This window comes from Canis lupus, chromosome 11 (assembly GCF_048164855.1).
Source record: "Canis lupus baileyi chromosome 11, mCanLup2.hap1, whole genome shotgun sequence".
In the NCBI taxonomy this organism is placed as follows: domain Eukaryota; kingdom Metazoa; phylum Chordata; class Mammalia; order Carnivora; family Canidae; genus Canis; species Canis lupus.
Genome location: NC_132848.1, coordinates 70,479,002 through 70,505,488, shown reverse-complemented (window position 1 = coordinate 70,505,488; position 26,487 = coordinate 70,479,002). Strand labels below are relative to the sequence as shown.

Genomic DNA, 26,487 nt, shown 5'->3' with positions numbered 1-26,487 from the left:
CTCCCGGAGCAAACGAAGCCAGTGCAGCCAGACCCAGCGGGGCGTTGCTTACTTTGCAAGGCCGAGGTGACCCGGATCATTTCTTGCTTATGCCTCTGGGAGTCATGGGCAGAACTTGAACTGCAATCACTGACCAGTTTCCTATCATTTAAGGAAATGCTGGAGCAGGGGCTGGGGTGGGGGGCGGGGGGAGAGGCAGAGGGAGAGGGAGAGAGGGCATCTCCAGCGGACCCTGCACTACGTGGGGCTCGATCTTGTGACCAAGCGGTCCTGACCTGAACTGACCTCAAGGGTTGGGCATTTACCGAAGTCACCGGGCGACCCTAAGGGAATGCTGACATGATAACTAACTATTCACCTTAAAGAATAAACAGCCAGTGCTCTCTCACTTAAAAAGCTGCTCTGTAACAAGCTATCCCTGAGCCTCATTCCCCGTCGCGGTGTGAGGGTTTCCGGTTTGCACACTTTCTGCTGCATGCACAATTTTTTTTTTTTTTTTTTTTTTTGCCGGCTACTACCTCGGGGATTTGCTGGTTTTACTTCTGTTATTTCTGAACTTTTGAGAGCATAAGGGCCAGAGCCCTAAGGAGCTCTCAGGTCAGCTCAGGAGCCTGAAGGGAATACATGCTTCTTGAGAGTCTGGAGAGAAAAATGTCTAAGACTGAGTGAGAAAAAAGAGTGGAAGCAAAAGAGGAAAAGTAGGAGGAAGAGGGGACAGAGGGGAAGTGGAAAGGAGGGGGGAGGGACAAAGGGGAAAATATCTGTTTATAAAATATCTGCACTTTTCTACATTTCTCTAATTTTATTGCTTGAGAATAACCTCCACCTGCATGGTCCTCATCATGTCCAAGTAATATCAGTGTCCTTGGGGGACGGGGCGGGTGGGGGGGAGCGGAAATGTCCTCGAGACTGTGCAGCTGGGCTACTTTGCATGACTTACGGCCCCAAATAAAAAGCCGTGTTATTTTTAGACAAGGAGGAGCAGTGTCGGGCAAAAGAAAAGAATAATTTCAGAGGCACCTGCCTCTTCCCAATTGACCTGTTGTTTGATAGGCCTAAACCGCTTTCATCCAAAAGCAGTAAAAATAAAATACCGAGCTCCTAAGTACCGTGAACCGAGCAGTCTCAAGGAGCCGGGCCCTGGCTCCGCGCCCTGAGCACGTTGGCACGTCGAGCCTGGGCGAGGGCGCAGGCAGGGGCCAGGGAGGTTCGGTGGCTGGCCCAAGGCCACGGCGCCCGGCGGAGGAAGGCTGAGATCCCAGCCCCAGTCAGTGGGACTTGGACGTACCCCGGGGGAGGACGGCACCCTCAGGTGACTCGCCAAGCGGCCGACCGTACGCCCTTCAAGGGCCTTGAGCATCGTGAGGGCGGCCAGCGGTGGGGGGGCCTGCACAGGGCCGGGTGAGGATGTCCCCGTGCTCCACCGGGCAGGTGACTGGGTGCACCGTGAGCAAGGGTGCTCCGGGCCCACGGCCTCGCAGGACTGCCAGGCTGAACCGTCACAGTTTCAAGGGACACGGTGAGCCAGTCGTCGAGCACGGCCGGCATCACGCGCTAAGTCATCTACGCTTACGAGGAAACCGTTCGTATAAAAAATAAAGGGGATGATACTCGTGGCCCCCCAGTTAGCGAGTGTATTTTACTATTATTCCTGTTCGTGTATGTGGTGTGTGCATCCGTTCTGGGTGGTACAAAAAAAAATTGCTCCAAGACCTTGTGCTGGGCGCTTCTCTTCCCCGCTCTGCGCTCAGCGCGGCCCCAACTGTGGGGACTCACGGCCGCTCACAGCCACGGCCTGCCCCCGCCACAGACCGCGGCCACCCGGCCACCCGGCCACCCGGCCACCGCGGCCAGGCCCCCGGAGGCAGGGACACGCCACAGGGCCCGATGACGCTGGGACTGGCCAGAGCCTCGCCGCCGCGGGGACTCTAGCACGTTGGCCGAGCTTCTGTTTGGAACCATCGCCCTGATGAAGAACCTTCTGGAAGGAGCTACATCAGGCCCACCGAGCCCCAGGCCGCCAGAGCTGGGCCCCTCGCGGAGACCTGGGGGACATGCAGGCGCCCCGGGAGGCAGGCACAGGCGTCCCCCAGAGGGGCCCCTTAATCGACTGCGCCCTTCTCCTCTGTCGGACGTTAGGCTCACAGTTCTCCATTACGGACAGCACCGCACCTATCTTCTTTCTTTTGGATCATTTCCTAAAACCAAAATGACTCGATGTAAGCCTATGATATATTTTTTTTTTTTTTGGCTCTTGGAAATCTGGCCAATGGCTTTCTAGAAAGTTTGCACCAGCTCATATGCATATCATCAGCGTACACGAGGGCCTTTTTCACCTGATTGCTCCAAGATTACTGGGGTTTCTGTTTGAAATTGTTTTTTTTTTTTTTTAAGAGAGAATATGTGGGCATGTTCTCTTTTTTTTTTTTTTTAAGATTTTATTTATTTATTCATGAGAGACCCAGAGAGAGAGGCAGAGACACAGCAGAGGGAGAAGCAGGCTCCACGCAGGAAGCCTGATGCAGGACTCGATCCCGGGACCCCGGGGTCACACCCTGAGCCGAGGGCAGATGCTCAGCCGCTGAGCCACCCAGGTGCCCCAAGTTCTTCTTAAATTTATAATGAATTTATACCTTCGTTATAGAAAAATCAGAAAATGAACATAAAGGAGGAAATTTAAAAATTGTGTAAAACTCCACTATCAGAGATAACCACTATTAATAGGTCCACGTATTTCTCTCCCACCAAGCCACTTTCCCATAAGTTCACTTTCAATACTTTTTTCCCTCAACAATGGGATTAGTAGATACATCATCCTCTGCTGTAAACTGGCCTTTCTTTTTTGTTTTTGTTTTTGTTTTTTTTTTTGCTTTTGTTTTTTGCAGCAATATTATGGATATCTTTCTAGTTCAAAAAGTATTAGTTGAGGGCGTCACAGCAGACTTGTAGTCTGTGGTATAAACACACAAACGGTCCTTGATACAACTTAGTACCTACCACTGGGCATTGTTTTCAACATCAGTATTATAAACAACACTGTGGTGAAAACCTGTACGGGTCGATTTATCATCGACATCAGTCTTGGGGCGCCTGGGAGGCTCAGCCGGTTAAGCAGCCGCCTTCGGCTGGGGTCGTGGTCTCAGGGTCCTGGGGTCGAGCCCCTTGCCCAGCTCCCTGCTGAGCACGGAGTCTGCTTCTCTCCCTGTCTTTCCCCACCCCTCACCACCAGTATGCTGTCTCCCTCTCTCTCAAATAAATAGATAAAATATTTTTTAAAAGTAATTATCAGCATCAATCTTAAGCAATCACTTTGGTTGAATTCCTAGAATTAGAAATGTAGGGCCGAAGAGTTTACATTTTTGAAAAGGCATGTCTTACCCTCCGGAAAGGTGGTACAGGTTTTCATTTCCATCGGCTCTGCATTATAATCCCTATTCCCTGTCCTTACCAACGCTGAAATTTCTAGAAAAGCTTTGCTAATTTGATAAGGGGATGGTGATGTTTCGTTAGATTATGTTTCATGTCTAATTTTTACTGAGACTGAACTTTTTATTTATTTTTTAATTTTTTTTTAAAGATCTTATTTATTTGATTCATGAGAGACACAGACAGAGGCAGAGACACAGGCAGAGGGAGAAGCAGGCTCCATGCAGGGAGCCCGATGTAGGACTCGATCCCAGGACCCCGGGATCACACCCTGAGCTGAAAGCAGATGCTCAACCACTGAACCCCCCAGGTGTCCCTGAACTTTTTTATATACATGTGTTGGCTATTACATTTCTTGGTAGATTGTCCACTTGTGTCATTTGCTCACTTTTCTATTGAGATATTTGGACTTTTTTAAAAATTAGGTTTGAATACTTTAAATATTAAGTATATTTGTTTACCACATGCATACATATATAATATTTTCTTCCTTATTATTTGCTTTTTCACTTTGTGATGCTGGTTTTTAAGATACAGTTATTTTTATTTATGCAATTAAATAGCCTTTCCCTTGTGCTATTTTTGTTGCTTATCCTATGCTTGAAAAACACCTGCCTTCCAAAGATTATGCAGATAACTGCATTTTCTTCTAGGTCTTTTATGAACTCATTTTTTTTTTAACATTGAAGTTTTCAGTCCATCCAGAATCATGAATGGTGTGAAACAGAGCCTAGAAACATGCCTTTATTTTTTTCCCCAAGAATTTAGCTCAACTTTCATCTCATTTCTAGATGTTTCTCTATGAATCCCAAAACAATATTAAATGATAGCATAAAAAAGTGCTTTGTTTTTAACAGATTTTTTTCATCTTAATGAAAGAATTGTTGATATATAAGTCTATGAGAATGTCCACTTAATTCTTATTCATAATAATATAAAAATATCAACCCAAATTTTCAACTAATAAGTTAAATAAATTATAGAATGTCCATACAGTGGATTATTCTGCAACCATTAAGAATTACATTGTAAAATAATATTTAATTATAATAATAATAATTCATGACTTATTGTTAACTTTTTAATTAAAGAATATTATTATACTAATTTGCATTTAAAATAGACTGGTTTCTAAATGTATATGTATAGAAAGGACTGGAAAAAGCGAGAATTTAGGTGACTATTTCTTACTAATGGGATCATTCTCATTTTCTGCTTTGTGCTCATCCTCATCTTCCAAATTTCCTACCATGCACACATATAGCTTTTGTAATCAAAGTATCCATAGCTAAAGGCAGTAAAATCATCTTTCTAATACATTATCATTTTATCTCTAAAAGCTTTTTAAAAAACTTTTTATACCTGAAATGAGTATTGGATTTTTTTTTTTTTTTGAGTATTGGATTTTATCAAGTGCTTCTTTCAGCCACAATTTTTCCTTATTTGACTTATTGATCTCAGCCTATTGATATTCTATTCATAGATTCCCTTAAAAAAAAAACCCAAAAAACAACAACAACAACAAAAAACAACACAGGGCAGCCTGGGTGGCTCAGTGGTTTAGTGCCTCTTTCGGCTCAGGGCGTGATCCTGGGGTCCCGGGATCGAGTCCCACGTCGGGCTCCCTGCATGGAGCCTGCTTCTCCCTCTGCCTGTGTCTTTGCCTCTCTCTCTCTCTCTCTCTCTCTGTTTCTCATGAATAAATAAATAAAATCTTTAAAAAATAAAAATTAAATTAAACTAAATTTAATTTAATTTAAAAAAAAAAACAAAAACCTAGAACAAGCTTTGCTGTATTATCCCAGGTCCCAGGCTACTTTAACCCTGGGAAGATTTTGAGTTTCCCCCTTCAAATTAAGGGACAGAAGCTAGGACCTCCACATTAGTTTAATGCTTTCACAAAACATTTTTTTACGCATGCTTCATATCATTCGGGCCTGTGATAAGTGCAGGCCAGGTATGATGGTCTCGTTTCACGGAAGAAGAAAGAGGGATCTAGAAAAATTAAATGATTATCTGGCCAGACAGGAGAAGAGCCAGGAAAAGAACACAAGCTTGGACATATCATACCTCTCATCGTCTACACCTCGTGGAAGCCAGCCCCACTGAGCTGTCCTTCGGGCTGACCTGGGAAGGCTAATGCGGTAGTGCCACCTCCCTCACCCTGCAGACGGGAAGATGTGCTGCGTTGGCTACTCGTGCACCAGCCACCACCACCACAGCCTATAGCTGCTGGGCTCTGATAGGGTCTGGGTTGTTCATAAAGCAAAAGGAAGTCTGACTACCATGCACAGGTCACTGAGCAAGAACCCCGTCTGTGGTAGGGTCGCTGGTCCTTCTCCAGCCTTTGCAGTGACAGACACTCACAGCCCTCAAGCTGGGGGGGTGCGGGCTGGTTAACCAGGTGCTGGTCATGTGTCACGGAGCCCCAAGCTGATTCTCACAGATAACTGTCTTCTTCCAAAATGACTGTACTGTTTCTTTACATACCCTGCCACCCACCCTCAGTATCCTCACCCTTCTCGGGGCCTTTTCTCTGGATCCAGAAGGTTCTAGACTCTGTCTTCCCTAATAAGTTCTCTCTGGCCAAGCTCACTCTTGCACCTCCACCGATAGGAGCTCTAGATGGGGTGGCCCGTCGTCCTGGTTGCTCCAGGACAGGGTACCTGTTAATAGCACCCTCTTTCACTTTCAGGCGCCGTGATGGTCATGAGGACTCACTCTTCCCAAGATTTAGGGCCAAAGTGCTCTCTGGCCTCATGCATTCCCTCTGGAAATCCTGTTGTCTGTGCTTTCAGAGCATACCAGGAACCTGACGACTTTCCTCCAGCCCGCAGCCCTCGCGGCCATTCTAAGCAACATAACCTCTCCCCTAGATGACCCTCATGCCTCTCTCCTCTGGCCCTGACTCTCCTTTTGCCCAGCTTTTTACAGCATAAGCCTAGCGACGTCCCCTTTCTGCTCGGAACCTTGCAATGCCTCCACAAGGCCCTCAGCACGACCCCTCGAGTCCTCGCAGCGGTCTTCATCTTTGCTCTCTGCACAGTGACACTCGGGCCCGCCGTCCTCTCTCGGAGCCCGTCCCCTCTGCCCCTCTCCGCCCCTGGCCCTGTCCCTGGCTCTGTCTCCCTGGCACTGCGAACGCCCAGCAGACGTGCGCCACCGTCGAGCTGGGCCCTGGCCCTCCCGTCTGCCTGGGGTGCTCCTTCCCCGGATTGCCACCCGGTGGCCACCTCTCCTCCAAAGTCATGCTGACCACCCTCGGTGAGATGCTATCACCTCCTTGATCTCCCCTTGACCCATTCCTTTTTTTTTTTTTTTTTTAATCTCATGGAACTGGTCATTTTATTGTTTTGTTTTGTTTTGTCTGTCCTTAACAAACCACATAGTCTCCGTATTTGTCCTCCTGTCTCCTTATCTTCTGAGCTCCCCACACAGGGCCTTTTATCCGTTTGCCTCGCTGGCCGATTTCAAGTACCCAAACCACGCCTGGTACCTAAGAAACACCCAGTAAACACCGGGCCCACAAGCAGATCCATTTGCCCGAGGGCAAGCCCGCTGTCTCTGAGCCCTGACACGCCGCGTCACCGTCTAGGACATGTCAGGTCCAGACCATGTCACCATCAAGGCCAGGTCCCCGACCTCGGCGTCAGGGAGCCCCTCAGGGCTCACCCCCGGCTTGGAGGATGCCCCGCTCTGTCTGAGGTCAGCTGGCAGGTCTAAACCCTGGTGGAAGAGGGGGGAGGCCCGCAGGTGCCCCCCCCAGGAGCCCCGGCCCGGCCTACCTGCGGCTTCCCGTCCTCCTCGTCCTTGTAGTAGCAGAGCTGCTGCGCCCTCAGCACGAAGTACCTCTGCTGCCAGTTCTTCACGATGGAGCGCTGCTTCTTCAGCCAGCCCATCTTGACGGGCCTCTGCAGCGGGCTGGGGGCCGGCAGGTGCAGGGTGGCCATCTGCTCGCCGGTCATCACACTCCTGGAGCGCGCTGCGGGGGACACGCGGGCTGAGGCGGCTCAGGGGCCCGGGCGGCGGGGGGACGGGGCGGCCGGCGACAGCCCGGGGCGCCCGGCATCCTGCACCCGGCGGCGGAGCCTCCCGGGGAGGAAGTGGCCGCAGCATCTGACAAAAGGCGCTTCCTTTTTCCTGCGGGGGCGTCAGTATCCGAGAGAGAGAGACGCAGGGCCGGGGTGCGGGCAGCTGCATGGGTCCCAGGGGTCCCGGGGGTCCGGCCATGCAGAACGCTGCCCCCTGCTCCCCCTTCCCAGAGCCTCCCCGCAGCCCCCCCTTCCCCTGGGACTGAGGTCGGGGTCACCCTGGGCCCTTCCCTGCACTGGCCACGCAAGGACCCCAACAGATGACCCTGCCCCCAAAACACAGGAGGGGAATTTGAACCCAGACCCTCCACGCACTGCACCTCCCAGTTGGCTTCTGTTGAGCACTAGAGAGCCCTGCTGTCCCCGGCCAGGTCCACAGGTCCCCCCCACCTCGGGGGAGCTCCCAGCTGGGACAACTGTCTCCCTTCCTCCACCCACAGCAGCTGGTGGGCAGGCCAGGGCCCCGCTGGACAGCCCTCTGCGCCCACCTGCCAGTTCTGCGGTGCCCTTCTAGACAGTTCCACCGCGTGGGAGCTCAGCACCCCGCTCCTGCGCTGTTGCCCCTCCACCACCACCACCACCACCGAGTGCCTGCCCTCTTCTCCCTGCTGGGAGAAGTCTCCGGCTTACGGGCCCTGTCTTCAGCTTTTGTGGGTTCCCAGAACATTCATGACACAGCCGAATGCAGCCAACTTCACTTTGACCGGTTTCTCCGGCCGCTCGGAGACCAGTCCTTCCCTTCCTGGTTCTCAGGCCCTTGGGTACATTCATCACACAGCTTCTCTGAGCACCAATTTCACCGCTTGTTAAACCAGGGTGATAACACTCCCTCCTCGGTGGAATTATTGTGGAGATGAAACAAGCTGGCGAATATAAACGTATGAAACGTGGGCACATACAAGAGGTCCAAGGCAGGCGAAGGTGACTCGCTCATTTTATCAACAGGTGATGTCGCTTCCCACTACAGGGTCGGAGACCATCTCGGAGCGCCTCCTATTTCCCTCTACATTTCAAAATGTCACTCCATCGTCAAGCTCCTTCTCTTCCTTTGTTCTTATCTTTAATGCATTGAAGCGACACCTTTTCCCATCACTTCTGATTCCTTTCTTTCTATCTTCTTCTAGGCCTATGGTCTTCAACCTTTATTTATGCTTCTGGTATACTTTCAAATACCAGAACTTTACATGGCGTCACGGGCTAGTTGCATTCAGAGTGATCACCCTATCTATGTGTTTTACCCGTAAGTCCTATCTTGCTGTCTGACGAAGACTCTGCTCCCTTCGATGCTCACAAGGAGCTGATGTTCCTGTCATGAATCTTGTAGCCTGTAGTCACCCCTCAGCTCCCATGAGGGACTGGAGAGGTCATACTGTGTTGTCGACCGGGGGACGGGAATACCTAGTTCAACCTCCTGTCGGGTAGATGTCATCCTAACAGTGCATGAACTCGGTTATAGTAAAAAGGAATTTGACATTTCGATGACAACATAGCAGCGTGCCTGCAGAGGGTATGCTCTATATCATGTGTCCTGGCACCCTGGTTAAGAATTTTATCTTAGATCTTGCTCCTCAGCTAACTACTGTCTTCATGATTTTCCACCTATAGCTCAAAGAACAGCCACTCTGAGGCTAGTCACGTACTCTGAGGCTGTGTACATGATCTGCAGGGATGATAGGAGGGTCTTGGCAGGAATACAACAGGAGGAAGGAATTTGAAGAACTGTGTACAGCTCTGTGTCTCTCTAGGTCAGAGACCATAACTTGTGAAAGCTCCTAACTGTCCTAGAAAGAGGCCAGATAGTAGACAGAGAAGAAAAAGAATGGTTTGCACCCACAATCTTTGGAGAAATTGGAGGACTGGGGCATTCTGACAAGTTCAAAAGGGCTCTCTTTCCTCTCAATAGCTTCAGCATAGCCTAGGCCAGCGTGACCATTCACCTAACGTGGTCTCAGACCTGGGAGGGAAGGCCACCCTCTGAACAGGGCCGTAATGAGGAACCTTCACTTGGCTTCTGGGGTGATGCCACCAAATGACTCCAGCCCAGAAAAGGAGAGAAACAAGCAGATGCCACACGACGGTTATGAAGACTCAGGCCTCCCGAGCCCCCCAGAGACCCAAAGAAATTGTGAGAACCACGATGGGAGAAACTAAAGGTCTCCAAGAGCACTGAAGAAGCCGGATGGGGAAAACAGAAGCCAAAAGGACACTGTAGACTGAAGAGAATTAACTCAGCATGGGACTCGGTTGCCGGGATGTTATTCTGTGGTTAACTGTGAAATTTTTATGCTCTGTTGTGACGAAACCGATGACAAAAACAAAATCTCCTCTAGAAACATCTGTGCATTGTGGAATGGCCTGACAAAGGCAAGAGGAGGGATGAAGATCTTATGTTCTCAGGCCTGGCCACGAGGCACTTGGATGCCCTTGTGACTGGTAGGCAACCACTTGCTCTGCCTGCATACGGTCAAGGCCTCGAGTAACCACCTTTTGTATTCCAGAAATGATACCTTTCACGCATACATCCGCCCAGTGCTTCTTGAGTATTTGTTCTCATCCTCGCTGTGGGTGGTCTGACTATACACACTGGGTCAAGCTGGTGTATGGATAGCTCAGTTCAAGCCTCCATGCTGCTAGAATCCGCCCCAAACACTGGGGAGGTGACAGCTGGGCCTCCAGTGAGCCAGTGACTAAGCAGGGGAGCTTTCTGTCCCACATCAGAAGCATCTCCCACCTTGGCCTTCATCTCTGCTCATCAGTCAGGCCTACCATGAGACGATTCAAATAATCAGGGAAGGAAGCCTGGTGGGCTTTGAGTGTGACTTGTTTTTGGCTAAGTTCCCTTATTAGTTCCTTTGAACAGTCTCTCTTCTTTGTGGGTGTGACTTGTTCCCACATAAAGTAAACAAAGAGATCTGTTACTATTAATGGAGCTGTTTCTCATAATGAAAATAATAACTGTGATAAGCTTCACTTGTGAGCCAGTCACTGCACACTTGAGTGCATGCTCCCAGCCCTGTGGGAAGGAGATCTGAGCCAGGCTGTGGGCTGGAGAGGGGGCTGCAGGCAGACCAGGCAAGGCAGGAAGTCAGAAGGCAGTTGCTAAGCATTTATAGAACACTCTGGGGAAGTGGGAAGTGAGGGCCTCAGTACAGTGAGAAACCCCCCCCCTTACTTTCGTAGAGAGAGGAAGAAGCCCTAGCACTTGTGCTGTCCAAAGCAGTAGCCCTTGCTGTGAGTGGCCATGTCCACATCGACGCATTAAAATATATCAAATGTAGTCCCTCAGTCACACCAATGGCATCTGAAGTCCTCAGGAGCCCTTTGTGGCTCATGGCCACAGTACTGGACAGTGCAGATAGAGAACATTTCCATCATCACAGAAATTTCTACTGGTCAGCACTTCCTGGAATCTGAGTCTTATCATCACTAAGATGAGACAAAGATGGATGGTAAATGGTGGGGCAGTATGTCATCCAATAGAAAATCAAGCTAGAGGTCCCTGAGAAGAAGTGGCTTCGGGGGGCCGAGTAAGAAACACAGCCTTGATCCGAGAAGTGATATGGAGCCAGTTCACATACCTTGGCAAGGGAGGCCCATGAGAAAATACGGATGAGTTCCATAATAGTACTGTGTGTGCTGAGCTTTAGTCTGCAGTATGGAGGGCACCAGAAAGAGAAGAAGAGACATGGAAGAAGTGCCACATGCCCAGGGGATGCTGTTTGTGCAGTAGAAGTTAGCTACTCTCTGCCCCAAGCTGGAGCAACAGAAAATTCTAGACAGAAGTATCAATAGAGAAGTTAGCTTGGGAAGCATTATCACTTCCTTTCTTCATCTTCCCATCTTCTGACCCCTAACCCCCAAAATAATCCATCACAAAATCTTCTAGGGTCTACTTTTGAGATATTTCTTTTATCTGCTCTCAACTCTGCTTCAGTTTAGATTCTATTCTAGATGGCTCCACATATGTGGGTGAGATGCTGATAGTTCACCCAAAGCTGGGTATTTTCTCAATATGTTGATACGAGCAGTGCGTTAGTCTGGGAACCATGTTTAAATGGATTTGAAAAGGAGTAGAGGGGCCCCTGGGTGGCTCAGCGATTGAGCATCTGCCTTCAGCTCAAGTAGTGATCCCAAGGGTCTTGGGATCGAGTCCCACATCTGGCTTCCCGCAGGGAGCCTGCTTCTCCATCTGCCTGTGTCTCTGCCTTTCTCTTTGTGTCTCTCATGAATAAATAAATAAAATCTTAAAAAAAAAAGGAAAGGAGTAGAAATTATATGCTTCACCTGCAGAAACCCTCTTCTAAGCTACAAACCCATCCATCCAACTGTCTATAAATACTTCGATGGAATCTCTAGGTCACCATACAGTTAGTGAAAGTACCACCTTCCCCTGCCCACCTCACCGTTCCCTTCGCCTTACACCCACAAGCACGCCCAAACCCACTTCACCTCCACTGGTCTCCATGATGAGCTGTGAGCCATGTCTTCCCAGCCAACCCACCAAAGCAGAAAGCCGCCCCCCTCCACAGTCACCACAATCAACAACGTTCTCTCAGACTCAGCCGTCCTCTCTACACACCCACCTCCCTGCTTTTGTAGGCCCTTCTATCCTCCCCCTGGATTCCCACAGTAGTTCTCTGATGCATCTCTTCTCCTACCAGTGTCACCTCCGGTCCGTGGGTGACATTGTCTACGGCGTGGTCCTTCTAAAACACAAATCTGATCAGGTTACTCTCTTGCCTAAAGCCTCCCATGATCCTCGGGCACCTTCATCACTAACAGATGCAGGCTAAACTCCCTCCCAGGGGTTCCCTTCAGTGCTTCCCGCCCCTTCTCCCCAGGCCTACTGCTTCCTCAGGGCAGCACGCTATTGTCTCTGCTGGAATGTTCTCCCCACCCATCCCCACCCACCTCCAATTTGACCTCTTGGAAAGCCCTTGCTTATCCTTCAAGGCTCACTTCAAGCCATATCTCCCATGAGAAGCCGGACTGCAGAAGCCAGAGCCCACCCTGGGCTCTGTTCCCTCTAACGGGGGACATGTCCATCAAAGCACTTCCCATCCTGCCTGGTCCTTTCTCTTACTCTGTCTTCCCTCTCCACATGTGTTCTAAGAAGAAAAAGGGGCTCAGCCTTTGGCCTTGCTCATCCTTATAGCCCCAGAAGCCTGAAAGAGAAGGCACAGGCTTCTACATATGTAGCCGTAGGTGAGTCATGGTCTATCTCCGAGGGTTGGCTTCCTCCTCCTTAAAGTTGTGATAATGATATGTGCTTTGCAGGCAGCTTGTCTATACAAATGAATAATGATATCTGGGCAGGCCCAAGTGAAGGCTATTATTACTAAAATGGACTCAATTTTATGTTTGATGAGAGAAAAGACGGGAGAGATGAGAGAGAGAAGGGATGAAAAGGAGGGAGAGGGAGGGAGAAAAGGAAAAAGAGAAGATTGGCTGGACATTGTGCAACATTCCAGGTGCCAATCCAGAGGCCTAGTTGGGATGTGGAGTGGAGAAGGATGGAACAGGAGAGGCAGTTGTGAGGGGAACCACCCGACAGGGAGGAGAGGGAGGCAAAGACCTTTGTGAGCCCCGGGCCACCTCGGGTACGGTTGCCTTCTCCATCTGTCCATTTGCTCTACCTTGGCTGAGCGCACAGTGTGTACAGGACCCGTGTCAGGGGACGGGATATAAGATCAACTAGACACAACTCCGTCCCCAAATAGCTCATGGATCTGGGACACTTGTTTGTAAGGGCCAGAGAGGAGGTCAGAGGACAAAGTGGGTTTGAACAGGCAGGGGAATCCAGTCCTGGACCCCGTTAGAGGTCAAGCTGGACCAAGAGCTGTAGACCTCACGAGAGCTCTGGTGTTGACAAGTGGGGCTTGGGAATTAAGAAAGAGATCAGAGGGATGCTTGGGTGGCTCCGGGGTTGAGCATGTGCCTTTGGTTCAGGTCATGATCCCCGGGTCCTGGGATCAAGTCCCATATCAGGCTCCCCACAGGGAGCCTACTTCTCCCTCTGCCTGTGTCTCTCATGAGTAAGTGAATAAAATCTTTTTAAAAAGAAAGAAAGAAAGATAGAAATCAAAGCAAAAGGTGCAAGGGAAAGCCAGGGTATTGGAGTGACGTGAAAGCCTCAGATCTGAAAAGTAACACAACAGATGTGCAGAAACCAAAGAAAAACCTGGGCGCACGGGACAGCAGCACAGGGGGAAGCATTTTTGACTTGAGGCTATGGAGATAAACTGAGATAGGAGATGAAGACATTAACTGTTCTCCTTGGCACTTTAGAGAGAGCTTGCAGCAGGTCTAAACATGGGGGAAAGGAAGTGTAGCAAGAAAATCCATTATCACCAAGTGTTTGGGGCTGGAGCAGGCAGGGGCTGCCGCCTAGAAAGGCAAAATCAGAGGGATAAGGCTGTCATCCTGGGCCAAGTGGAGCCCCAGGGCCAGTTCTGGCCCATTCCACATCCCTGGGCCGGGAGCTGTCCTTGGGAGCACGTGGTCCTTTGAATGGAGAAATAGGTTCCTCTGCCTCTGGATGGGTAGAGGCAGCCACACACCGGGATAACAGCGGAGATGACAGGAGCCCCAGGGGTTTCAGCCCTACTCTCCCTTTCTGCCAAGGCCCCGTGCAGTGCACACTCCTGCAGCCTCCCATGTTCTGCAAGAGGTCACTTAAGGGTGTAAAGCAAGACATTCAAAAGCAAGACATGCTTTAAAGGCATTTTTGAGTCTCTGACCTCGGTGTTCTCTCTCAGGAAGTGTACTTGACTACAAAGGTGGGCTGAAGGCCCCGTGGCCTCCGGGACGAACATCTTTGTGCTCTTATTGCGTGTCTGCAGGTGGTAAGTCGCTAGAGCCATAAAGAGGTTCTTGAGAGCACGAAGGACCGTGTCTTACTCATTTTAGTATCCTGAGCACCCTCATAGGGTCCGGCTCAGAAAAGTCAACTGGGAGGAATGAAGAAGAGAGAGAGAGGTGTGTGTGTGCATGTGTGCCTGAGAGAGAGAGAGAGAGAGAGAGAGAGAGAGAGAGAGAGTAATGGAGAGAAAATAATGTTGAATAATGTTCAAATAAAAGATTCATAGTGTGAATTTTTAACCAAAAAAACCTAGTCTTTCTCTCTCTTATCTCTTTTATCAACCAATCAGAAAAGTTAATTGGGCATTTCTTATGTGCAGGTCAGAGTGCTGGGTAATAGGTGGGGTTTAAAAAATAGAGGAAACTCTTTAGATGAGTGAACTTGAGTCTTGTGGGGTTTCAAATATTTACTGTGCACCCCGGCATACAAAAATGCATCCCACCATCCACTGTTTCCAACGGCTGTCCCAATCCCAGCCCTATCTCTTGACGACCTCAGCCCCATCACACTCCCCACGTACCGAATGGGATGGGGGGGGATTCATAATCGGTCATGGATCACGAAGTGCCAGAGGGAAGATTAACATCTAGTCGAGGCTTTCTTTCTGGTAAAATCAGAATGAGTCAAGAGTAGCGCAGATGAAGAAAATGGAACGGAAGCTCAACCATCAGAACGCGGGGTCCCGGGGGGCAGGGAGTTCTCTCTTGTTTCTTCACGAACCTAAACTCACCGCCTAGAAGAGCATCTGGCCAGTTGAAGTTTCCCAACAAATATCTGCTAAGTGAATAAAATAAGCATTTTAGAATGAGACGCAAGTCACTACCGGGTGTTGTACACATGCAACAAATGTTGGCCAGGTTACCCTTTCGTGGGACATCTAGACGGCCTCACACGCGCCCGCTCAAGCAGGTGATAGACGATGGTAATCCCTGATCTAATAATGATGCACATCAGTGGGGATATACTTATTGAATATTCTCCGTGTGCCAGCCACAGTGCAAATGCTTCTAAATCTAGGTTCATTTCATGCTAACGGGACGCGCCCTCTCTGTCTCACAGACAAGGTCATCTCCGTCTTAGAGACAAGGAACTGAAGCTCACAGAGGTGAAAGGCTACGCCCCGGTCTTCCTGCTGGAAACCTGATCTCAAAGCCCCGTACACACACCCAGGCTTCATGCCCACGGAGCGGTGTGTAGTCCAGTGGTAACGAGAAGCCCCTAAACTGGGAATCACTGTGTAATATCGCCAGGGTCAGGGAGTACGCGGGAGGTGAAGGGGAGATGGTGCCACCCTTCCTTGGGCAAGGGACCAAAGAGCCTCTTCTCCAAACCCATCACGGGAGACGCCTGCTTCAACCTCTATCCATTTTGCCTCAGTATCACGCATAAACAATCTTGTGCTACATTTTCCCGCCCACCACAGTCTCCGCAAGCCTCAACGGGTCTCGGAAGGACAATGACAAAAGATGGAACTGAAACCTTGTGCCCATCGCTAAGGCTGTGCTGACACCCTGGCAGGAAAATGGGCATAGCCGGTGGTCCTGCCACGTCTGGCCGGCGTCGGCCCCAGCCCATCAGAGGACACCAAGGGTTCTGCCCAAAGCCCGGTGGGGCGGCAGGGGGAGCTGACCCGGGCACGGCGTGCGGCTGGCGGCTGGCGGCCCACCCAGGCTGAGGACGGGGCTGCGGGGGAGCCGTGCACGGCAGCAGGGCCCGCCCCTCTGTGCGCAGCGTCCCCCCCAGCCTGCACGCCCGCCCACCGCAGGCCGCCTGCCCAGATCCCGACACTGGGAGCTCTGCTCCTGCAGACGGCTGGGTCTTGGCCGTCGGAACCTCCAGGCTCACCTTCTCTGCTCCTCTCTTGTCCCTCTCCAAGGCGAGCTGCCCTCCACGTCAAAGCACCCGCATTCAGGGACGTGGGGACCTTCTCACCTCAAAACCCGGCCCTTAAACCTTAGGAAAACTTCATCCTGTGATTACTCTCCCAGATTTTCCTTTTAATCCTACATGATTTCTAATTTTTTGTATGAAAAACTTTGCCACCGGCAGAAAACAGCAAGCCATAGGGACCGAGGGGCAGGGGGATGGCTCTGTGCCTGTGAAATCAAATCACACGGGCTTCCCCGGATGCTCACTCAGCCATGCCACCCATTTACATCACTTAACTCAAAGAAAATATCTAAAAGCCGTTCTCCCAACGCCTGCCCCCATTCCCAGGAGCTGAGCAGGTTTAATTTTCCCATGTTCTGCAGCTTGTAGAAATGCCCGTCATCGTTTGACAAGTCAGCACTTCAACCCTAGAAGAGCAAATTGTGTTTTGGAAGCCACTTAGGCCAGGTCACTGTCTTTCGCAGGAAGAGGTTTAAAATGTGGTCTCAGTAGCCATATAAAGGGGAGAGAGAGAGGGAGTGAGACAAGCAGGGGGTGGGGGTGTCAGAGAGGGAGAGAGAGAGGGACGGGGGCGGAGACGGGCAAGGGAGGGCGAGAGCCGCTGGCTTCCTGTTTCTGGGCCTCCAAGGCCTCCTGTGCTTACAAACCGAGTCAGGCCAGGGCGCCTTTCCAGGGCCGCCCCTCTGGCGTCCACATCTGGGAGCTTCTGTGTTTCTTAGGAATTTAGAGCCCGGCTGCCTTCTGGGGGTGTGTGTCTCCACCGGTTGCAACACCCGAGGGCCCCTCCCCTCCTCCTATCTTTGCATAACAGGAAGCCTCGTGTAATAACGAGAAGCTTGCAGAATTGTGAGTACTTCCTACTCCAGGCTGCGGGGCTGCCTCTTGCTCAGCACGAGGCAGAGCGCAGTGGGCAGTCGGGGTGCACACGGCCTCGGGGGGCAGCGCGGCTGTGTGGGTGGAAGCCAACGGCCTCCTCGCACATCAGCGACAGGAAGGCCTTGGCGCGGGGTGGCACTGGGGCCCCTTAGCTCCCGGGAGGCCCTGCGTGCTGCTCACGTGGCCGTGCTAGGGCCAGGAGGGCCTTGCAAGGGGCAGTGACCCTTCCATGGTCACTGTTGGTCTTTTTTTTTTTTTTCTAGTGAAGAGGTTCTGCTGAGTCACTGGCATTCATACATAAATAGCACGTTCCAATGCCTGACGGATTCATATTCTACAAGCCCGGATGAGGTCTAGGATCCCAGTGTTTCCCAGCAGCGCCCCAGCCAAGGCCATGCTCAGGACTGGCCGCCGTGGCCAGGTCGAAGGTCACCCATCCTGTTCCCGCAGCCTTCCCCTGCTCTTCAGGAATAGTGATTTTTTGACCTTACGATCCTACTAAGAGTGTGGACGACGAACAGTCCTCGCGGCGGGTTGGGCCTGGCATACGAGCCATGACATGTTTCTCTTATTCTGCAACCTAATAAAAAGATTCCATTAAAAATAGAGGTAGTTAAAAAAAATAGACGTAATTAGGCTACAGGGGAGAGGGGAGATGATGCCGATAAATTATTAATGAGTTTGCCAGCTGTGATCAGTCAGCATGGTCAGGAAACAAGATGTTCCTACTCTTTTTTTTTTTTTTAATAATAAATTTTTTATTGGTGTTCAACTTGCCAACATACAGAATAACACCCAGTGCCCATCCCGTCAAGTGCAAGATGTTCCTACTCTTAAAGGTGCGAACATAAGGATGAGGAATAAAATCACATAGCATCCGGGGTTTGCTCTAAAATGTCTCAGCAAAGGAAAGAAAAGAAGAAATAGAAAGGGATGGCTAAATGGGCCAAAATTCCAATAACTGTTTAATTTCAGGATTGGATACACACGGAGGTTCATTACACTTACCTTCTAGATCGGTGTTTGAAAAGCGTATGAAATAAAAAAATCTTTTTCCAGATTCTATTAAATTTTTAAAAATACATTCTATGAGGTTTCTTTTTTCTTTCTTTTTTTTTTTTTTCCCACACATCCACGATTGCCCTGAACTCCAACTTGCTCATTTTCCCAGGCCTGCATTTGCAGACCTGTTAGTTATTCCTCCGAGCCCAGCAGAGTGACACTACGCAGACGTTACACCACACACGGACACATTCTTCCCGGACGGATCCTGCCCCTGCGTTCCCCTGCGCTGTCACTTTATCAGTTAATGAAGGGGAATTGCTGAGGGACTCCTGATGCTCCCAGTTATGGATAGTATTTCCTGTGAAAGTCAACTTTTACCCAAACTGTTCGCGGCGGCGATGGCGTGTGTGCGTTTGTACACGCGTATACGTGCACACACACACCCTTCCCCACGGAGGGAGAGGAGGAAGGGACGGCTGCACCTTGACAGCCGTGGCAAGGAAGGCAAAGAGGCTCCATCTCGTATGACAATCCCTTCCTCCTAGGGGTGACGTCTGGGGCGTCGGAGGCCTGGTACAGCTCAATGGGGGGAAATGGAGTGACTGGATGGGGGTTTGCAATGCCAGACGTGAGACAAAGTGGTAGCCCACAGACTTTCACTGCAGCGCGGTGGGTGGCCCGCTTGACCTTCGCTCCCCCAGCCCCGGGAGAGAGGCAGGCGGCACAGTGCAGGGGAAGGTGTCTCTGGGATGGCACCACGAGACCTGGGTTCAAGTTCCAGCCCAGACACAAACCAACGGTATAATTCTCTAGGCCTTTCTCAGCCTTCATTTCCTCATTTATAAAATCAAAGGATGACAATAAACCGCCTTGAATCCATTTCCAACTCTAAATTTTTTTCTGATTAATCCACAACACGTCTTTCAGCCGCTTAATTTGTGCTGTAATCTTATTTTAGGTGCCACGGGTCTAAATTTGTCAATTCAGTTCTATATCACGAACATGGGCCTCAGGACGTCCGCCTGGGGGGCTCAGTGGTTGAGAAACTGCCTTCAGCTCAGGGCGTGACCCCAGGGTCCCGGGATCGAGTCCCACGTCGGGCTCCCTGCGTGGAGCCTGCTTCTCCCTCTGCCTGTGTCTCTGCCTCTCTCTTTCTCTGTGTCTCTCATGAATAAATAAAATCTTAAAAAAAAAAAAAAAAGAACATGGGCCTCCAGCAATGCATTTATTTAACGGATTAAGAAAAATAGACTTGGCAAAAGACATATTCTAGGCTGTTTTAATTAAACACAGATGGTTTTGCATGCCCCTGGGTAGAGTGTTTGAGAATTCCACTGTTAGGCTGCAGAAGAGCCCCTGAGAAGTCCCACTGATAATACAGAGTGGGAGGTGCAAAGACAGAAGCCACTGTAACTATTACTCAAGGGTTGACAAGGCAACAGGCTGTGTGGTCGACTTCTTCTGGAGTAATATCTTAGCTCCCAAATATTAGGGAGCCATCATCCTCGGCGTATATCTCCAACTCTAAACCAGACCTCATATATCAAAAACTGCAAACCCATCCGTGCTCTTTCTACCAACAAAAACTTCTAGTGTTTTAGTTAAGGAGATAATAAGGTTAGTGTGTTAAGTTTATTTATAAGGATATTCACTGCAGTACTATTGTTTTAAAAACGTAAACTACTAAATGTCCAACAACATGGAATCAGTTGAATGAAGTATGGGATGCCCATAAAATAAAATATTATATAGACTTGGAGATGATGTGATTGGTTTATAATGACATGGGAAAATGTTGAATGGACATTAAAATTAAAAATTACTTATTCCAAAATAGTACATACAAGGTGACTCCATTTTGTCAAAAAAAAAATACACACGCACACCCACATACACACAGTGTAGCACAGGAAAATCATAAATACAAATGTCCTATAACACAGAAAAAACATGATAGCAAGATTCACACCAGACTGATGTAGGGTTAAAAGTTATTTTCCCCGAGAGGTAGGTGTATGGGTATTTGTTATGTCTTCTCTTTGTTGTCGTTTTTCAGTTTTAAAAAAAATTATTTGTAATAGCTCCATGTTACCTTTCTCTTCTATGACCTTCAGGCTGAGTCTCCCACAGTGAAGATTTTAAGACTAAAGTAAGCGAATCGAGAAACAGAAATCAGTAAGGACGATCTGTCCCAGCGTTAGAAAGAATTTAAATTTACACAATCTAAACCAAAGGGAAAGGAAACTCCAAAAGTTTTGAAATAGAGCATTTCGGGGGCCAGTTATGTCATCTCGGGCACCTCACCCTGTCCTGCCTCGTGGGAGAATTTGCCAGCAGGCTACAATATATAAATGATCTTTTTGGAAATATAAAGTAGGTCTAGACGTGCTTTATTATCATTAACAGGAAGAGCTTCTGCAGAGCCAGTTGCTCCATATACAGAATGAGGAAGTTTAACTGGCTGCTTGCTAAGGTCCTCCTCGACCCCCAAATTCTTCTACCCCCCCAACCCCCGTTCAACGTTCACCGGGTTGAGGGTCAGAGAGAAGGGCAGCAGGAAGGAGGGATTCATTATTTGGGAAAGAATCAAAGAGAAAGTGCTCCGGGAGGAAGGGCAAGAGTGCAGCATCAGGGAAACCACAGAACCCGAAGGACCGCGTGCTTTGGGGCTAAGCAGGGGCCATCCTTGGGGAGACAGGAAAGGCAGTGGGGATGCCAGAGGGAGCACAAGAGGATGCTCTGAGGGAGCCCAGGGAGGAAGGAGCGCCTCGGGGTGCGGGGGCCCAACCTCCTGGCGCAACAGACTCATTTGCAAACTGCCATTGAAATGACAAAAAGTTCCTTTTGTAAGAAGATGGGAAAATGTGAAATGAAAGTAAAAGAAAGATGCTATACCTGCCTGCTTCTGGGGTGGGAGGAGGGTTTCTGTAAGATGTGGGAGGGCAGGGCTGACCCACCTGCAGTGCAGTGTGAGTGCAGGAAGGGCCACCTGCCTGGGGGGAAGGTCCCAGGAAGGTCCCCTCCGGAGAGGGGAGAGCAGCGCTGGAGATGGGGGACAACGGGGACCCCAGGAGCCCTCTGAAATGCTCAGAGAATAGAAACCTGGCAAGGGGTGTCATTTCCAGCTTACCCCACACGCTGAAAGTCTGGCCAGAGAAAAAGTGGTGGCCCTGTCCTGCCGGCTCTTAAACGGGGTGGTCACTGTACCAGCGAGAGTAGGGGACACTTTTCCAACTACTCTGGGGCTACCAGAAGGAGAAAAAAGGGAAACCTTTCAGAAGGAAAGTTACTCTCCTTACTCTGGATGCTTCTTTTTTTTTTTTTTTAAGATTTTATTTATTTATTCATGAAAGACCCAGAGAGAGAGGCAGCAACAGAGGCAGAGGGAGAAGGAGGCTCCCTGCGGAGAGCCTGATGCAGGACTCGATCCCAGGACCCTGGGGTCACGGCCTGAGCCCAAGGCAGACGCTCAACCGCTGAGCCCCCCAAAGGTCCCTCCTGGATGCTTCTTAAAAAGTTACGCTTAAGCTTCTCATAGTGCCCAGCAATTTCCACTTCTAGGAATGAACTCATGAGGAGCGAAAGCACAAACTTTCATGGATGCAAACGTTCCCAGCAGCACTTTTCTTAGTGGTCAGACTGGAAACAACCCAGAGGCCACCAGCGGGGGCTGGATAAGCGCAATCAACACGAAGCAGCCCGTCCAGGCAACGCTACCCAGACGTAGCAAGGAAGGGGAGAGGTCCTCGCGCATCCCACGACACGGTGAGCCTCGGGGACAGCCCGCGGTGGAAGAAACTGAACGCCGGACCCGGCACCTTCCGATCCCCTACGTGAGAGGCCCCGAGCGGCAAGGCTGTAGAGACAGCACAGATCCTGCTTGTCTGGGGCTGCGGTGAGGGCAGGGGAAGGCTGCAAGGGGCAGGAGGGAACTTTCTGGGGTGATGAGGGTGTCTTAAAACGGGCTTATTTATGGTGATTGCTGCACATCACTATAAATTTACCGAAAATCACTGAACTATACACTTACAATGAAAAAATGTTATGGCATTGTACCATAAAAGCTTCTTAGCAAAGTTGTAAAAGGAAAGCTCAAGAACTAGGCATATTTAGTTCCCCCCCAAAACACACACACACAAAACCCACACGGAAGTACGGAAAAGCACAACAGTCTCTGCATAGAAAAATAAGGAATAATTCCTAACTCCTTTTATAGAAATCATTTTAAATAGGCCACAAACTCCACAAAGGTAGAGAGTTGCCTGTTTTGTCAAGCACGTACCCCAAGTGTCTAGAACACCCCAGGAACGTAAGAATACTTCAGCATTGGAAAACCTATCCTAATAGTTTTGTCACTGTTTAGTACGCCAGTCAGTTGGAGAACTAAGAAGCCGCATGTTTTCCAAGGATTGTGAACCTACACTTGATCACGTTCGATATTGATTATTTGCAAAGTCAACGGTCGCCAACAGAAGACTATGTCTTGGGGGGTAAAGACCGTGTATACAGGCGGGGGATTGAAGGCACACTCTGTGTCCCCGAGAAGTCGACTGCCGAAGGGTGGAGGGAAGGCTCCTACATTCTGGGGGGTCAGGTCAGGTGTTGGCGGTCTGGGCTGTGGAGGGAAAAACGACGACGCGCAGGTGAGGCACGTCACAGGAACAGGTAACAATGCAGCAGAGCACTCTCTGCACGTCCACGGTGTCGTCTAACTGAGGGCTGCCCACTGGATGAAAATGTCCACCGTCGTGACATTTTGCAATGTTGGTTAAAAAAAAAAAAAAAAAAAGATATTTCGGGCTTTGTCAGAAGAGATCATTCTACAATTCAGGAAACACAATCAAACGTCAATGCCCATGTCTCGCGTAGAGCTGCTGACTTGTGAGAAATTCTCGCGCTCTTGCTTTGCTGCAGGACGATGTCCTTCCCCGGCGTTTCGAGCCATCTCAGCCCGTGCTTCACAGTCCTTGAGTGAGGCCTTGCAGAGTGCAGAATTTCCCCTGTGACTCTGCTACTGACATCCTGCAGTTCTGTTTCCTCTTCAAAGCTGTCACACTTTATCAGCTGTCTGAAAACAAGATGCTTGGGCGGGGGTGGGGGGCGTGTTTCCCTTTCGTCGCCCGAGGTCCTCACAAAAATGTTAGGATTTGTTTGGTCTGCATCTGCGGGCAACCGTGGTGCACCTGTGCCACCCAAGCTTTCTCGGGGGCGAGACACAGGCCTTTGCCCTGATGTGTCCCTTTGCGGTGGCCTTTGATGGCTCTCGCCGCCTCTACACCAAGTCTCCTGGTACCCGCTAGGAGAACCCCAAGAACATCACACGCTTTCTTTTTCCTTCATCCATGTGTTTGCTTTCAGCCCATGGTCACTGAAGGACAAACGACGCTGTGAGGTTCTGGGTGCAGAAGATGAAGAAGCAGGAAATGCAAATAGACAAACAGGAAGTGAAAGAAGGGGAACCACGAACGGGGGACTCGGTGACTTGACACCATGACATGTGGGATTTGCTTCCAATCCAGAGTCCCTCTGGCCTGGCGCGGCCTCTAGCAGAAAAGACCTTTTCCAGAAGGTCTGGAAAAGTTACTTGTAACGTTTGGGTCGGGTTTGTTCTAAGGCAGTAACTTCACTAAACTCAAGGTAGACGCTTGGACCTAAAACAACTGACATGTCTTATAATACACTGGCACGTGGCACATTTAGAAAAGAAATGGTTAAGATTTTAATGCAGATTTTTTTTTAAAAATGGAAGAAAGGACTTACTTCACGTGCTCAGGAATGAATCATATGTTTCCTCTTCTGTGCTTTAACGCCACCCTCCTCCCACCCCTCTTTCCTGGCATTCCCTTATTGGATCGACTGCGACATGACATGGCTTCACATCGGAGCGAAGTGGGATGGAACTGTACCCAGACCTAAGAGCAGCCCCTGAAAACATATGTTCCTTTGAATATACGGGGAGATGGGAGATGGGGAGATGTTTCAAAAAAAAAAAAAAAACAAATCGATAAGCATAGTGAGCTACTCAATGAGACATTACAGTCCATTGACCTATAGCATGACTTTGTGACACCGGGGGTGGACGTAGTTTGGGTGGTGGGGGAGTGGGACATGAGTTTCCAGAATATCATTTCTACTTGTGTAATTTTGAGAAAGAGGATCCAGAGTGACATTCTAGACGGTTCGGCCCTAAAAACAGCACGGGCCATTCCAATCTTCCAGCACTCTCCCCTGCGTGATTTAAAAAAAAAAAAAAAAAAATTTGCTTTGGAAAATGTGACTTTTGTGATCTTTGGGAGGAAGCCTGGAAAGGGTGGGCTGATGGTTCCGAGTGACACAGGAAATCTGTGTTTGTAATGCTTAAGTGTGTGGGTGTGTTCACGTGGGCGGTGCTGGGGAAGCAAAATGAAAGAAAATGTTTGCAGACCTTTGCAGGCAGGAGCTGAATGAGAAACCCAAAGAGCCCATAGCATTTATGAAGCATATTTGGTGTCCACAGAATATCCTGGATTGAGAGTGTCAGAAACAACCCTTGACATCGAAAATACAGTCTATAGAAGAAAAATTTGACACTGGACTTCATCAAAATTAAAACCTTTTTCTAAAAACAAAACAAAACAAAACAAAAAGCCTTTTTCTCTGTGAAAGGCACTAATAGAACAAAAAGCGAGCCACAGATTGGGATGAAACATTTGCAAATCGCATATCTGACAAAGGAGTTGTATCCAGAAGATGTAAAGAACTCTCAAAATTCAACAACAAGAAAACAAACAAACCAAGTTTTGAAGAGGGGAAAATATTTGGGCAGACAGTTCACCAAGTGAAAAAGATGCTCGACATCGTTAGTCATTAGGTAAACACGCAGTAAAACCACAGTGAGAGGCCACTACAGACATATTAGGGTAACTAAAATAAAATTTAGAACAAACTAACAGTATCAAGGACAAGTAAGGATGAGAAGCAACTAGAATCTTCGCTCACGGCCGATGGGATTCCACAAAACGGTTCAGCTACTTTGAAAAACAATTTGGCAGTTTCCTGCAAAGTTCAACATACATTTATCCTATGTTTGACATCATACATACGTATCATAACTCAGCAGTCCCACTTCTTGAAGTTTCCGCGAGACATAGGAGATCTTAACGTTCATGCCCAAACCCACAGGCACATACTTAAATGTCCAAAAATTAGAAGCAACCCTAATGTCTCTCAACCGACAAGTGGCCGCACCGTGCAGTGGAGTACTGTTCAGCAACGAGAACGAAACCGTTGAGTCAATCGTGCAGTAACATGAGTGGATCTCGAGCGCATCCTGCTGAGTAAAAGAAATCGGAATCCATCAGCTACGGACTTGACGATTTTATTTACGAGACATTTTGGAAAAAGCAAAACTATAGGGGCGGAGAACAGATGAGTGGTTGCGCAGGCCGAGGGTTGGTGAAGAAGAGACACAGGGGGACCTTCTTTGCGATGACGGAACTCCTTTGTGCCCTGATTACGGTGGTTGTCACAGGACTCCAGGCATTTGCCAAAACTCATACAATTGCAGGCCAAAATGAATAAACTTTATGACATGTCAGTTTCAAAATCATCCTTTCCATCTGCTCGACTTTGCTGCATGCCTGTCACACAGAACCATTCGGCATTCTCACCTCCTCGTGACCTTCAGAGTTCCTGCAGCTGATGCGAGTTCTGAATGGAAAAAACAGGTATTTCCACCAGTCAGCCACAGTGGCTCGGGTGAGGTGAGTGGCCTCAGAAAACACGGGAGCGTGGGGAAGATTAACACATCAAGTTAAAGCTCTCCAGATCTTTAGGGATCTTAGGGATCAGGACCCCAGGGTTGGCGGTCATGCCCTTCATTTGGCTGGTCTCTTCCATGGGCGCCAGGGAAGGTCATGACATGCAAGCCCACCCTCCGGTCAAGAAAGTTTGAACGTGACCCTCATCCAGATGATCCATTTTGGCGTCCCAAACAAACAAGGAAATGTAGCCAGGGGTGTTTCCTTCTGTCCACATAATCTCCTAATTCTCAAGGTGCTGAGGTTTTAGTGTAAGGGAGGGCCCAACGGCAGGCGGGTTGGTGGGGTTAGAGACCCTGCAAAGAGGCTCTCTTGTGGGATCCCTGGGTGGCGCAGCGGTTTGGCGCCTGCCTTTGGCCCAGGGCGCAATCCTGTAGACCCGGGATCGAGTCCCACGTCGGGCTCCTGGTGCATGGAGCCTGCTTCTCCCTCTGCCTGTGTCTCTGCCTCTCTCTCTCTTCTGTGACTATCATAAATAAATAAAAATTAAAAAAAAAAAAAGAAGCTCTCTTGTGGAAAGCAGTAGGTAGACTCCCGG

At 49.3% G+C, this 26,487-nt stretch overlaps 1 protein-coding gene and 1 long non-coding RNA gene across 5 annotated transcripts in view; one reads left to right on the top strand and one right to left on the bottom strand.

The window, feature by feature from the left end:
* Positions 1–26,487, bottom strand: part of ARHGAP25 (Rho GTPase activating protein 25) — a 90,787-nt gene that overhangs the window by 42,903 nt on the left and 21,397 nt on the right. For 3 of the 4 annotated variants that reach the window (XM_072768657.1, XM_072768656.1, XM_072768659.1), the window contains one exon: positions 7,212–7,408. In XM_072768657.1, the coding sequence (XP_072624758.1) occupies positions 7,212–7,408 (197 nt within the window). Of the gene's footprint in view, positions 1–7,211; positions 7,409–8,005; positions 8,109–26,487 lie in introns of those variants that run through there. The other variant, XM_072768658.1, reaches the window with a different exon arrangement.
* LOC140600422 (uncharacterized) lies at positions 16,865–18,069 on the top strand. Its single transcript, XR_012003691.1, has 2 exons — positions 16,865–17,115; positions 17,409–18,069. It is a non-coding gene; the product is annotated as an uncharacterized lncRNA (long non-coding RNA).